This window comes from Panicum hallii, chromosome 2, assembly GCF_002211085.1.
Source record: "Panicum hallii strain FIL2 chromosome 2, PHallii_v3.1, whole genome shotgun sequence".
Classification (NCBI taxonomy): Eukaryota; Viridiplantae; Streptophyta; class Magnoliopsida; order Poales; family Poaceae; genus Panicum; species Panicum hallii.
This window is the reverse complement of record NC_038043.1, coordinates 7265069-7278533: the sequence shown is the minus strand read 5'-3', so window position 1 is coordinate 7278533 and position 13465 is coordinate 7265069. Positions and strand designations below refer to the sequence as shown.

The window sequence follows — 13465 nt, the reverse complement described above, 5'->3', positions numbered from 1 at the left end:
CTAAAATGTAGTGTTGCCATGTTTTTTGTCAGGCATGCATGAGCTGACTTGAATACGCTTGACATGGAGCACTTGCCGACTCGAAATTAGTACTATATCTTTATACAAAAAATTAAACTTTACACCTATAGCCTGTCAAAATATATAGTATATCTTTAGAGAAAGAGATGGAACTTGAAACTAATCATTGCATTGTACTTAATTGCTTCGTGTTTAGCATAGTATAGTTGACCACTGCACATGCATTCAGGGAACTAATATGGCTCCGTAGCAAGTACACTCAAAATACTACAAGCAAGCAGGCAAGCAGCTGCATTTATCCACACTTGAATTACCTGTGAGCAATCAAACAGAACTTGTGTGCCCACAAGCTTTTTATCTGAGATCGCACGCGTATACAGCGATGCCAGAAGATAGGCTTGGGTGACGAAAGCTAGCACATGAAATGCTATCTGTTTCAGTAGTAAGCTGGCAGGCCAGGTTCTCTAAGGATGGCATTCTCACAGCCCAGCATCAGAACGACGTCCCACATGCTTGGCCGGTCTTCTGGATGCTGTTGAACACACAGAAGTCCTATCTGAACCCACCTCATTATCTCGGCCTTCCGAGGCTCACGATGCAGTGAGGGATCGATGAACTCCGTCAGCCTTCGTGCTGCCCACAAGTCCCAAGCCTGAACAAAGCTAATAATGCCCATTAGTGAAACTGACAACTAAAGAATGCTGCCGCACGTAGGTTGTGAGCTTGTCCATAAACCTCATCAGACGGAGTTAATTAACCATGTATAGGAGGGATTTAGTACTCAAAGAGGTTCACAGACATACCCACTTATTTAGAGGCCCGTAATCACGAGACTCATCAGACAGTGCTAATGGAGGTGGAGGACCTTTCTTTCCGCTAATGAGCTGAAGCATGGTAACACCAAAGCTGTACACATCGGACTTAACGGACAAGCAGCCTCCCCTCTTATATTCGGGCGCGATAAACCCTCTGAAAGATGATGATAGAATAATTACTGAATTTTTACCAAGAAGATATTATGACAAAGTGAAAAAAGAAGGGTCACAAATTGTTAAACGCAGTCTCACCGTGAACCTGCTACAATGCTTGTGCAGTCTTCATCTGCACCTGGCTTTAGTGTTGTGGATATTCCAAAGTCACAGATCTTAGGGCTCAGGTCTGAATCCAGTAGTATATTGCCTGGTTTCAAATCTCCATGAATTATTCGTGGCCTGCATAGCTTGTGCAGATACAGAGTTCCCTGAGCTATCCCTTGGACTATTTCACAGCGTTTAGGCCAGTCCAGTGGCGACTCGGTCGCTCGCTTGCCTATAAAGTTCAAAATATGTAAATAAGAAAATTTAAACTAACACTATAATCCGATCCCAAAATTCAGACATGAAGCTAACAAGAACAAACCGTATATGAAGGAATCCAAGCTTCTGTTCGGCATGTATTCAAGGACCAAGATCCTTTCCGACTTTTGAGTGCAGTATCCAAGAAGCGTAACTATATTTGTGTGCTGAAGCTTTGGTATTAACTTAATTTCATTTTCAAAGTAACTGCATGGAATCTTCCCATCATATGATGCTCTTTTGACAGCAACCTCGAGTCCATCTTGTAGTACACCCTGAAAGCATAAACAAAATGCGCAAGCAATAATTATGCAACTTTATGGACAAAATAAGTTTATTTCGCAAAAGATGACCAACAGCAAAAGATATGTATCCTTTTGCGCACTATGTGCAAAAGGAGACCAAAACCATAGCATGTGGAAAGTTGTACGTGCCTTGTAAACAGTGCTAGTAGAACCGAAGCCAATCTTATTTTCAAGTGAGAAGTAATTTGTAGCATCCGCCAGCTGGGAGAGTGCAAACTCTATAAGACCTATTGACCATGAGAATATATACAGCGAGTTAGAAAATGTACATGCAGCATTTTGGTCTGTAATAACTTACTACCTCTTTTTGGGAGACCCTTGATGCTGGGACTAGAAGCTGTCTCGCCATGGTGTGGGCATACTCGTCCCCCATCCTAATAAAAAGTAAAAATTAGGGTCATGCAGTAATAATAATGTTACAAAAAACAAATCAACATCAAGAATGAGGAGTACTGCATGGAGAATTCTTTGATTCCTACAACCTATCCATAAGTTGGGGTTTGTTTGCAGCACAGGTATTTGACTTACCTTCTGCACAGCATTTCTGATTTCATCCGCGGTACCTGAGACGGTAGTGATTTCGCTGTAGGTGATCGCATTTAAGAGCGCCGAGAGATACCGGATGTTGAAATCCATTTCTTTCTGCACCGACTGTAACTGGGCTGCAAGGTTGCCACCCTTGCAGAAGTGGTGTGCGTAGCTCCTATGCTGGCATGATTTGATGAGCATGTAGGCTTGGAGGAGAGTGCCCCTGAGCCCCTGTATCGGCTTCCACATCTTTGGGTGCTCTATGACCTTCAGGTTTGCCAATTCGTGCAGCAGGTTGTCGGTGGCCGACGCGAAGTGAGAGAGCTGCTGGCACTCCTCATGGTTCCGGCGCACCGTCTCCACACCCTTCACGATCATGCCGATCAATTTGAACATGTCCACTCCGACTGGTCCGGCTATGTTAGCAACCTTCCCCAGGCACTCCCACAGCGCCATCTTGCCTGCTCCCAAGAATTAAAGCTTACTGATGCATGCTTCAGAAGGTACTACATGTAAATTGTATTACTGTATACATACAACAGAAAGAAAACACACGCATCTGCGATTGAGCAAACAAGAACAAACCTTTATTTGTTCAGAGATGCCTCCCGATGAAGAAATGATGAGTAGAGGACTCTCCCCAATTCTAGCCAATGCAGTCCCATCGTGAGTTTGGGATCTATAAAAAGGTGCGTGATGAAGAGTATGCCTTTCCTGGTGTACTTCATTTTTTGGCACGTGATGCATAACAATATTTCTTATCTGACAGATCTTGGTATGTCAGCCACCATCCAGAAGATGAGGCATGGCTTGTACGTACATACCATTTTTTTGCGCGTATGCATGGCTTGTACATACCCAATGGCATGGGCTATTTTTTTTTTGGGGGGTCAGCCTCTCAATGCATTGATCCCATTATTGGCATTCACATGAGTGTGCCATCTTTCCATATGTTTATGCTTGATTGACCCTCAAATTTTCTCTGTTCACTTTCTGTCTATCCCTTTGTGGACTACATGTCAAATGCACGGAGGCAAGGTCACAAAAATACAGGGGTCTAGCTTTGAAGAGAGTATTCTTTTAGATTCCAGGCTCCATTGAATCCAATATGCTGTACTTACATACCTTCCAATATAATGTTGTCAAACTTTTTTTTTGATGGGCAATGTTGTCAAGCTTATTTAGTTGTCTCACCTTCGAATAATGCTAGTGCTATATCTCTGAGCTTGTGCTTTGCTTATGGATGGACACACAGCAAAACTGCATAATGACGGACCCTTAAGTTGTCAATAGTTCCTTAGCGTACCAAAAAAAGTATCAGTTGCTATTGATATAGGAACCCACACTTTAACAATCATTGGAAATAAAGAAAAAAAATGAGTAACATGTAAACAGATATCGCCAAAAGTTGTCCCAGATGATAAGCATGAGAGGCGACTTTAATTTTAAAAAAGAAGTGTTATCGTAACATGTTTATCAAGTGTCTATTTATTACCTATAAACATAGATGTGTCTGTGTCGGCCACCTGTTCAATCTCTTTCCAGGAACCAACATGGGAGGCATGGGCAGCAGCATAAACATTACTGTTAAAGATTTGCAGTGTCCAGTCCAATAATAATCACTGCAAAAACACCAATATACGGTTGCTGCCAACGAGGAGCCCACTATAGGCAATACTACCCTGGGTCATCACTCAAGGAAGCAAGTAACCAGATAGCAATGATTGGAAAAACTCTGGAGGATTCAATATTATAAGTAACCAGGGTGTTGCTTGCTTCACGAGCAAGGAACAAGGGTGTTTAGAGAGCTTTGTTGTTTCCAATGAGACAATCTGTCTAACATGGTTAACAAGCCGTCTTCCTACCACACCATGGCTGCAGCACTTCCGCAAACTCTGTGTTGTAAACTCAATCATGATGGGATGTTTCATTTTGTTGCTTCCAAGAGTCCCGCGGGACCCAGAGAGCTTTCAGTACATGGATGAGATAGCATGCTCTAATATATAGCATCATTATATATATTGTTTCATAGTAGGTCATGCATTTAAGTTCTTATAACTGCAAAATATTTTTTGCATACAAAGAGTCTATACTTGTAGGCACGTAATAGTTATGTATCTATAAAATTATCTCTATAATTCTTAACACCCGATAAGCCACTACTAGATAACATGTCAAGACTAATTGAAAGAGGAACCTCATAATATAAAAACCATTATCATGAATCAGACACATGCTATGAACAGTTCTTTGTGGAATACGATAGATTTCCCTGAGATATTTTTCACATTGTGGAAAAAGCATTTCAGCCTCTGCCTCCACTTGATGCTGAAAAACTATATATATTACATGAAATGTATGTATACAGACAAGAAGATTAGCAAGACAAATTAAGCCTCAGAATTCAAATTATACTTTTCCGTTTTCTAGTCTCAAACTCAGAAAATGGTTGTAGCAAGACTGGCTCGATCCGTCTCATTTCAGTAAATAAATTACTGCTTTGAAACTGAAAATGAAAACTAATTTGCATTTGTATCAACCAAATAATCTGGTTGTTAGTTTGATCTCAAACTCCGGATCGGTCTAAGGACCGATCCGGAGTCTGTTACGCGCCCCGATCGGGGGCGCACCGCCAACCCAATGGCGGGTGGGCCCCCGTCGCGCAGCGCCAAAATAAATAGAGAGGTGGGGGCCGGGGCACGATACACGAAGTTCGTCGCCGTGCCTAATCCCCACCTAAAACCCTAATTGATTCGATCCCGAAGGGTGGGCGCTGAAGCGACGGGAAGCTCCACCGCTGCCGCCGCCTCTGCACCCACGCCGGCTCCTCTGCATCATCACCGCCGGCACCGTTCGACTACACCGCCGCCCGCTCACCCTCGTCCACGACTCCGTTCGGCTTCCTACTCGACGTCATGGCCAACAACCTCGAAGCCGGATCGTCCACTGGGGGTACGGCATTGTTTCCCTCTCTTCCTCTCTGTTTCTATCTAGACTAGTAATCAATGCTACTTTATTGGATAATTACCGGGCTAATAAACGATTAGTAGATCCTAAGTATCTATCAATGGTATCAGTTTAGCCTATCTAATCGTTGTTAGTCTCGGGCAAGGACCGATCAAAGCATTTAGAAGGAGGGGAACAGCTTTAACCCGAAAGAAATTGCAAAGCAAAACAACAAAAGCAAGATCCAAACCCCTCGGGTGAAAGATCCCTTGCACCCCGAGCCCAAAACCCTAACCCCGTGCTAACCCTAACCCTAGCCTTATCCCCAATCAAGCAAGAAAGAAGGAGGAGGGTACCTACCTCGCCACCGGGAGCTCCTACTCCACGGGCAAGAGCCGCCGCCTCCACCGCAGCTCCGGGATTCAACCCGAGCCGCACCATCCCGAGCTTCTCGAGCTCCTGTCCTTCACCGTGCCTAGCGCGCGGGCGAGCTGACCACCTAGGGCCCACTCGATGGCGGCGCGCTCACACACAGGCGAGCGCGCTCGCCGGCGAGGAGGCCCGCGGCGGCGCCGTCGCCTCGGTCGCCGTCGCGAGGAAGAGGAAAGGGGAGTGGCCGGGGAGGCGCGGGCGAGGGAGGAGGCAGAAATGAGCTAGGGTTTGAGGGGAGAGGAGCCGCGCGACGGTTTTGATCAGGCCGTGACGGCCGGACGGCCGTCGGATTTGATCCGACGGCTGCAGAGGGAGGACGGGCGCGCGGGCCACTTTCGGCCCAGGCGGGAAGCCGCTTTCCCGGCCCAGGCCCAGGTTGCGGCCTGGTGCGCGGGGAAGCGCCCGCGAGCGCGCGTTGGCCGCGCAGGGCCGGGCCGCGATGGGCCGTTTTGGGCCCAATTTTGGCGTATTGGGTCAGTTGCACAGCAAGACTTTTCGTTATTTTCTCAGAAACGTTTTTTAATCACTTAATGCATGATTTAATCTCTATTTTAATTTCACCAACGTGATAATTTCTATAGAGAGAAAGAAGTAAGAATGTTTCTGAAAGTTAGAACTATTTATTTTTTTCCGCTGCCAATTTAATTAAGTTATATCCTTTAATTATTTTAGACCCAACGAGATATTATAATTAAAGGAGTCAGTTTTCAGATTTTTTCTTCAGTTATAATATTGTTATTTTCTGACCAACGTTGATAATAGCAATATTACAATTTTCAAGTCAGTTTTCAGTTTTCTATAGTTATAATATTGTTATTTTCCGACCAACGTTGATAATAGCAGTATTATAATCTTTTAAGTAAGTTTTCCATGCATTTGCTCTAATTCTGCCCAACGGTGTTTTAGAATTAATGCAGCTAGTTAATTGTATATCTTAATATTGACCAACGTTAAATTGAGATATGCAATTATTATTTTATAAAAAGAAGTTCTCACCCTTCTTGATTTAAATTTCAGGATCTAATGCCATGACCTTCATTAATGCTATACCGCCGTTGGATGGTTCCAACTACGGGATGTGGGCACAGAAGCTAGAAGTGGCTCTCGCATTGTCAGATATCGATTTCGCCATCACCTCACCGTTTCCCGTTTGTCCTGCGGAACTGGTGAGGGACCCGGAAGAGACGACTGCCGCTTGGCAGGCTCGTCAGAGAGAACATGCAAGTGTTCAAATGAAATTTGATCTTGAGAAAGCAAAATGGATCTCTTCCAACAGAAAGTGTTTGATGGTGATCAAGAGCTCCATCATAGATAGTATCAGGGGAGCAATCCCAGATTGCGCCACCGCAGTCGAGTACTTAAAGAAAGTTGAGAGTCAATTCGTTGGCTCCTCAAAAGCGTATGCACAAACTCTGATTCAGAGGTTAGTCAATGATAAGTACACTGGCGGTGGTGTGAGAGAGCACATACTGAAAATGAGCAATATGGCATCTAAGCTAAAACCTATGGACATGGAGCTTCCTCATGCTTTTGTTGTCCATTTGGTTCTGGCTTCTCTGCCGAAAGAGTTTGAGACGTTTGTTGTTAACTACAACATCAGCCCAGAGACATGGGACTTAGAGAAGCTCATTGCGATGTGTGTGCAAGAAGAGGAAAGGCTCAAAGCCTCGCATGGTGACACGCTCAACTATGTTAGGCACAACAAAAGAAACAACTCTTCAGATAAAAACACGAGGCCACAAGGGAAACCTCAGTTCAAACGAGGTTTCACTTCTTCTTCTTCTTCTTCTTCGACTCACCCGGGCAAGGGTGCGAAGAAAGATCAACCACATATTGAAAAGGATCAATGCATGTGGTGGCACAAGACGGGACACTACAAGAAAGATTGCCCAGATTTTCTACGGCATTTAATTAAGAAAGGTGAGGATGTTATCACATTTATCGATGAGACCCTGTACGTAAGTTATTCTAAATCTACTTGGTGGATTGACTTAGGTGCAACTGTTCATGTTGCTAATTCTTTGCAGAGTATAAGTACAAAGACGATGCTACAAAGAGGGGATAGATGGCTGAAAGTCGCCAATGAAGTTAGAGCCGACGTTGAAGCAGTTTGTCAACTCACGTTAGAATTAGAGAACGGCTTTAAACTCCAGTTACATAATGTTCTTTATGTACCCTCTTTGTCTAGAAATTTAATTTCAGTATCATGTTTGGCAGATGATGGTTATAAGTGCCATTTTGGCAAAGAACAATGTGAGATTTTATTTGAAAGTCAGTGTGTTGGTCTTGCCATCCGACAAGACAAACTTTATATGTTGCCTATGCATGAGACTGTAAATTCTGTTAGCAATACCACGAGTATTGAACGCACGTCTAACGACGCAAGTAATAAGCGCAAACGATGCAACAACGAAAATTCAGCGAAATTATGGCACTGTCGTTTAGGCCATATTTCGAGGGGGAGAATTGAGAGATTAATTAAAGAAAATATTCTCCATCCGTTAGATTTTTCAAATGAAGAATATTGCATCGATTGCGTTAAAGGAAAGTACGTTAAGAAAATAAATAAAGGAGCTAAACGCAGTTCAGGGGTTTTGGAGATAGTGCACACAGATATCTATGGTCCATTTCCCATAAAGTCCGTGGACGGTTATGATTCGTTCATAACGTTTACGGATGACTATTCGCGTTATGGATATATTTATCCAATTAAAGAAAGATCGGAAGCGTTAGATAAATTTAAGATTTTTAAGGCTGAAGTAGAGAATCAGCAAAATTTTAAAATAAAAATAGTAAGATCTGATCGTGGAGGTGAGTACTACGGTCGTCACACCCCGTATGGCCAAGTTCCTGGACCTTTTGCAAGGTTTCTACAGGAAAATGGAATAGTAGCCCAGTACTCTACACCGGGCGAGGCTCAGCAAAATGGAGTCGCTGAAAGACGAAACCGTACCCTAATGGATATGGTGAGAAGTATGCTAAGCTACTCCACGTTACCGATTAATTTGTGGATGGAGGCGTTAAAAACCGCTATTCATATTCTTAATCGCGTACCGAGTAAGTCGGTGCCTAAAACACCGTACGAGTTATGGACAGGGAGAAAACCTACACTAAACTATTTACATGTGTGGGGCTGTCCAGCTGAGGCGAAAGTTTTTAATCCAAATATCGGAAAGTTAGACCCTAAGACGGTAAGTTGCCATTTTATTGGCTATCCAGAAAAGTCGAAGGGTTATCGTTTCTACTGTCCTAACGGATATACAAAGTTCGTAGAAACGAGACACGCTGTCTTTTTGGAGGATCAGATGATGAGGGGGAGCACGGTAGCTCGGAAGATTGATCTTGAAGAGAAGCGGGTTTTCGTACCTACTCCGATGATCCAAGATCCATTTTTCGTGTTGCCTGTTGCTGCTTCACCTACGGTGTCAGCACCTGTTGCTAGTTTTTCACCAGTTGCTGCGTCACCTACGGTGCCAGCACCTGCTGTTAGTTCTCCAGCTGCGGCGACGAGTCAGAACGAGGAACCTGTCCTTCAGGATCCGATAGAACCGATAGCCGCGCATCAGGGGGAGCAACAGCAGCCCCAAGTGGAAGAAGTGCCGATAGCTGAGGCACCGAGAAGATCTCAAAGAATAAGAAAGCCCGCTATTTCGAGTGATTATCAAATCTATAATAGCGAGGAAATTCAGATGGAGGGTGACCCCACTTCGTTTGAAGAAGCCATGAGAAGCGTTCATTCGTCTGAGTGGTTGGAAGCCATGAAAGACGAAATGAAATCGATGAGTACCAACGATGTTTGGGATCTAGAAGAAATTCCTAAAGAAGCCAAAACAGTAGGCTGCAAATGGGTCTACAAGACAAAATGTGACTCCAAAGGGAATATAGAAAGATATAAAGCGCGACTTGTGGCGAAAGATTTCACGCAAAGAGAAGGGATAGATTATAATGAAACATTTTCTCCTGTTTCATGCAAGGATTCCTTCAGGATTATAATGGCGTTAGTGGCACATTATAATTTAGAATTACATCAGATGGATGTAAAGACGGCGTTCCTCAACGGGGATCTTTATGAGAACGTTTACATGGCACAGCCGAAAGGTTTTGTCGTGGAAGGAAAAGAAAAGATGGGACGTCGTCTAAAGAAATCCATTTATGGATTAAAGCAAGCCTCCAGACAGTGGTATTTAAAATTCGATGAAACCGTAAGAAAATTTGGTTTCAAAGAAAATGAGGAGGATAACTGCATTTATGCGAAATTTAAGAATGGAAAATTTGTTTTCCTTATTTTATATGTGGATGATATCCTGCTTGCTAGCAGCGATATTGATCTGCTATTAGAGATAAAGAAATTCTTGTCCTCAAAGTTTGATATGAAAGATTTAGGTGAAGCCTCATTCGTTTTAGGAATTGAGATTCACCGAGACAGAAATAAGGGGGTTTTAGGATTATCGCAGAAAGCATACCTAGAAAAGGTACTAAAGAAGTACGGTATGCACGCGAGAAAGCCAACACCTGCTCCTATAGTCAAGGGCGATAGTTATGGGAAATTTCAGTGTCCCAGAAATCAGTACGAAATCGATCAGATGAAAGCGGTACCATATGCTTCAGCTGTCGGAAGCCTACAGTATGCTCAAGTATGTACGCGCCCTGACTTAGCTTTTGTCACCGGGATACTTGGCAGATTCCAAAGCAATCCAGGGATAGAACACTGGAAAATGGTTAAGAAAGCTTTGCGTTATGTGCAAGGAACGAAAGATCTCATGCTAACATACACGAGATCTGAATCCCTAGTGATAGAGGGATATTCAGACTCAGACTTTGCGGGAGATAAGGATGATAGAAAATCCACGTCAGGCTATGTGTTTACTCTCGCAGGTGGAGCTATATCGTGGAAAAGCTCCAAACAGACAGTAACTGCATCATCTACGATGTATGCAGAATTTATAGCTTGTTACGAGGCATCGGGGCAGGTTAAATGGCTAAAGAAATTTATACCCGGATTAAGAGTGGTTGACAGCATAGAAAAACCACTAAAGATGTACTGCGACAATGAGCCTGCAGTATTTTACGCTCACAACAACAAGTCGAGTGGAGCTGCCAAACACATCGACATAAAGTTTTATGTTGTTAAAGAGCAAATCCAGGATCATATAATCAGTCTTGAGTATCTGAGCACAAAGAAAATGTTAGCGGATCCGCTCACAAAAGGCTTACCGCCCAATGTGTTCAGAGAACACTTAGCCGGCATGGGTTTACGGGAAAGCCTATGATTCCTGGACAGTAAGGGCCCAAAAGTACGGTTCTATTTCAAACAGAAAAGTGTGTTGTGGCTGTTAATCCAGCGGTAATAACTGTCGAGACGAGGCATGCTCGATGCACTGATCTGAATGAAATCGGACGTAAGAAGTGAGTGAGTAAGTTGAGATCAAAGGGGAGAATGTTAGTTTGATCTCAAACTCCGGATCGGTCTAACGACCGATCCGGAGTCTGTTACGCGCCCCGATCGGGGGCGCACCGCCAACCCAATGGCGGGTGGGCCCCCGTCGCGCAGCGCCAAAATAAATAGAGAGGTGGGGGCCGGGGCACGATACACGAAGTTCGTCGCCGTGCCTAATCCCCATCTAAAACCCTAATTGATTCGATCCCGAAGGGTGGGCGCTGAAGCGACGGGAAGCTCCACCGCTGCCGCCGCCTCTGCACCCACGCCGGCTCCTCTGCATCATCACCGCCGGCACCGTTCGACTACACCGCCGCCCGCTCACCCTCGTCCGCGACTCCGTTCGGCTTCCTACTCGACGTCATGGCCAACAACCTCGAAGCCGGATCGTCCACTGGGGGTACGGCATTGTTTCCCTCTCTCCCTCTCTGTTTCTATCTAGACTAGTAATCAATGCTACTTTATTGGATAATTACCGGGCTAATAAACGATTAGTAGATCCTAAGTATCTATCACTGGTAAATACTTTTGCCAATTTATATCAACCAAACTGTGCCCTCCCCTCCACCGGCTCTTACCATTTGACTCTATGCGTGCTAGGATACTCTAGCGTATCTCAGTAGAGGCAATGTTAATAACTCGTTTGGGCGACCTGAGCATCTGATCTGTATCACAGCACATAACTTTCCTGATACCTATCAAGCCTGGCAATGTTACCCTATACCGGCGACGTGAAACATGAGAGACATATTGTAGATGCTTGCTATGGGGCATACTGTACGTTGGCTTTGTGACGAGCAGCCTAGCTCGCATTACTCATTGTATTTATTTGTAGCTCGTAGAGCAGCCGCCGCCACGCTGCTGCCGCTCTATGATCCTCTCTGACCATGCATCATGCCACCGCATCCCAATATTTGACACTTTCTTTGGTCTCTTCGGCGAACAAAACCCCAGCCCAATCCAGATGGACTGGCCTGAATTTTCTGGCCCAGTCATGTACGCTCTAAGTAGTATGTATCAGGAAAAAATAAATGATCTGAAGAAAGTTTTTTTTTCAAGTTTATTTGTTAAAATAAAGATAATGACTTCCCTACAACCAGCCCTAATTTTGTCCGGACGTGCCCACATTGTCCATTAGTCCGGCTGCGTACAGTATGCTTACGTAATCCATCAACTATAGCAAACTAGACCACATAATCCTTTCATTTTCCATGCATTCGACGACTGCTGTTCAACTGGCGTGGCACATGCAAGCAATTTCAAAACGCCATCAAATTCAAATTTTGATTGTATAACTGTATCTTTTTCGAAGAGATCTTCAAAATAAGACCCCACTTGTATATGTTTCGATAATATTTTTCAAAGACATATAAATTGCTTTTTGTATAATGGAAAAATACCAAAATAAATTAGTTGGTCTGCTAAAGTTGCATATTATTGATGATGCAATAAACATTCACCTACCCCAACAAAGTTGTTTACCCTCATCCACTAATCACACCAAGAAATCTATCTTCGTAATATCAACACCAATATGCACTTAACTGAACTCAGACCTGTGAAGCAACATTTTGTAAAGTCATAAGCAACTATTGCAAAATCATAAGCAAAATAGAGTACGCTAAAAAGTATTTTCTCTCGTAAAAAATATATCATTGAAATATAGTTGGGAGAGATCTTGTTTTGAAGCTCTTATTGAAACAAAAATAATGATGTAATCGGATTTTGATTTCAATGCTCGATTTTGAAACTACGGATTTTTATATGTGAATGTGCACGGTTATCCATTCTTTTACTCCCCTAACATGTGAACGCATGCGCTTATGTCATTCCTCCTTTTTTTCCTTCTCTCCTTATCCTCTCACATGCATGCACACAGGTGTGTGTTGCCGATGCATAATATGGCCGACTGTAAATTGGTTTATAGATCGGCTATAAATTAGCCGCGTCTCATCCTTATTTCACTATATTTTGGGATGCATGTTGCACATACCTAATGAAGAAACTTTGTATTATTAAAACAGTAATACTCCTTTCTTTCACTGCTATGGAAGTAACAAAATATTGATTTTTCTGATTTAGGTGTAGAATAAGATTATAAAAGCTCAAATGTGGGACACTGCTTGGTACGAGACATATCGAGGAGTTACAAGATGGGCCTTATCAGGCACCTTCGTTCTTCAAGATGGGTAAATACATTATGGCAGATCAACCTGTGTTTTTTATTTGTTTGAATAACCATGGTGCACACTCAGGATGATATCCGAAGCTTTGTGGCTACTTCAACCGATTTTGTCACCACTTTTGAGACCTTGTGAGGAATTCATCTTTGAGATAAGGTACACTTTAATCGATGAGGTAAATATCTCGATAAATAGTGGACAGTTTCCTTGCCCTTAACTTGAGGGGAATGCCCTTGCTATGATGGAGGGAAAAGCTTCTTTAGCGGCAACTCGATTCCT

General features: G+C 43.4%; 2 protein-coding genes across 3 annotated transcripts; one reads left to right on the top strand and one right to left on the bottom strand.

Annotated features, from left to right (window-relative positions):
- Window positions 1–179: 179 nt before the first annotated feature.
- LOC112880067 (G-type lectin S-receptor-like serine/threonine-protein kinase RKS1) lies at window positions 180–2914 on the bottom strand. Of its 2 annotated transcripts, none has more exons than XM_025944537.1 (8): window positions 2774–2914; window positions 2189–2649; window positions 1962–2034; window positions 1790–1887; window positions 1420–1630; window positions 1089–1329; window positions 825–990; window positions 180–673 (listed from the first exon to the last, which is right to left on the bottom strand). In XM_025944537.1, exons 2-8 carry the CDS (start codon window positions 2642–2644, stop codon window positions 458–460), a joined length of 1461 nt encoding a protein of 486 aa, XP_025800322.1. In that variant the 5' UTR covers window positions 2645–2649; window positions 2774–2914; the 3' UTR covers window positions 180–457. The 2 variants fall into 2 exon arrangements, with proteins under 2 accessions (XP_025800322.1, XP_025800323.1); XM_025944538.1 differs by having other exon boundaries at window positions 463–683.
- A 1821-nt stretch (window positions 2915–4735) lies between these two features.
- LOC112880830 lies at window positions 4736–7931 on the top strand. Its single transcript, XM_025945576.1, has 3 exons — window positions 4736–5140; window positions 6584–7053; window positions 7914–7931. The coding sequence occupies exons 1-3, from the start codon at window positions 5104–5106 to the stop codon at window positions 7929–7931; spliced, it is 525 nt and encodes a 174-aa protein (XP_025801361.1). The 5' UTR covers window positions 4736–5103.
- The last annotated feature ends 5534 nt before the right edge of the window (window positions 7932–13465 follow it).

What these genes read in the sequence shown, in the direction of transcription:
- LOC112880067 (XM_025944537.1), bottom strand. Translation starts at nt 2,644, where the DNA reads ATGGCGCTGTGGGAGTGCCTGGGGAAGGTTGCTAACATAGCCGGACCA. An exon ending in CTTGGATTCCTTCATATACG is followed by an intron (nt 1,330 to 1,419) that starts GTTTGTTCTTGT and finishes TGAACTTTATAG; the next exon opens with GCAAGCGAGCGACCGAGTCG. An exon ending in ACGGGCCTCTAAATAAGTGG is followed by an intron (nt 674 to 824) that starts GTATGTCTGTGA and finishes AGCTTTGTTCAG; the next exon opens with GCTTGGGACTTGTGGGCAGC.
- LOC112880830 (XM_025945576.1), top strand. Translation starts at nt 5,104, where the DNA reads ATGGCCAACAACCTCGAAGCCGGATCGTCCACTGGGG. An exon ending in AGCCGGATCGTCCACTGGGG is followed by an intron (nt 5,141 to 6,583) that starts GTACGGCATTGT and finishes TTTAAATTTCAG; the next exon opens with GATCTAATGCCATGACCTTC.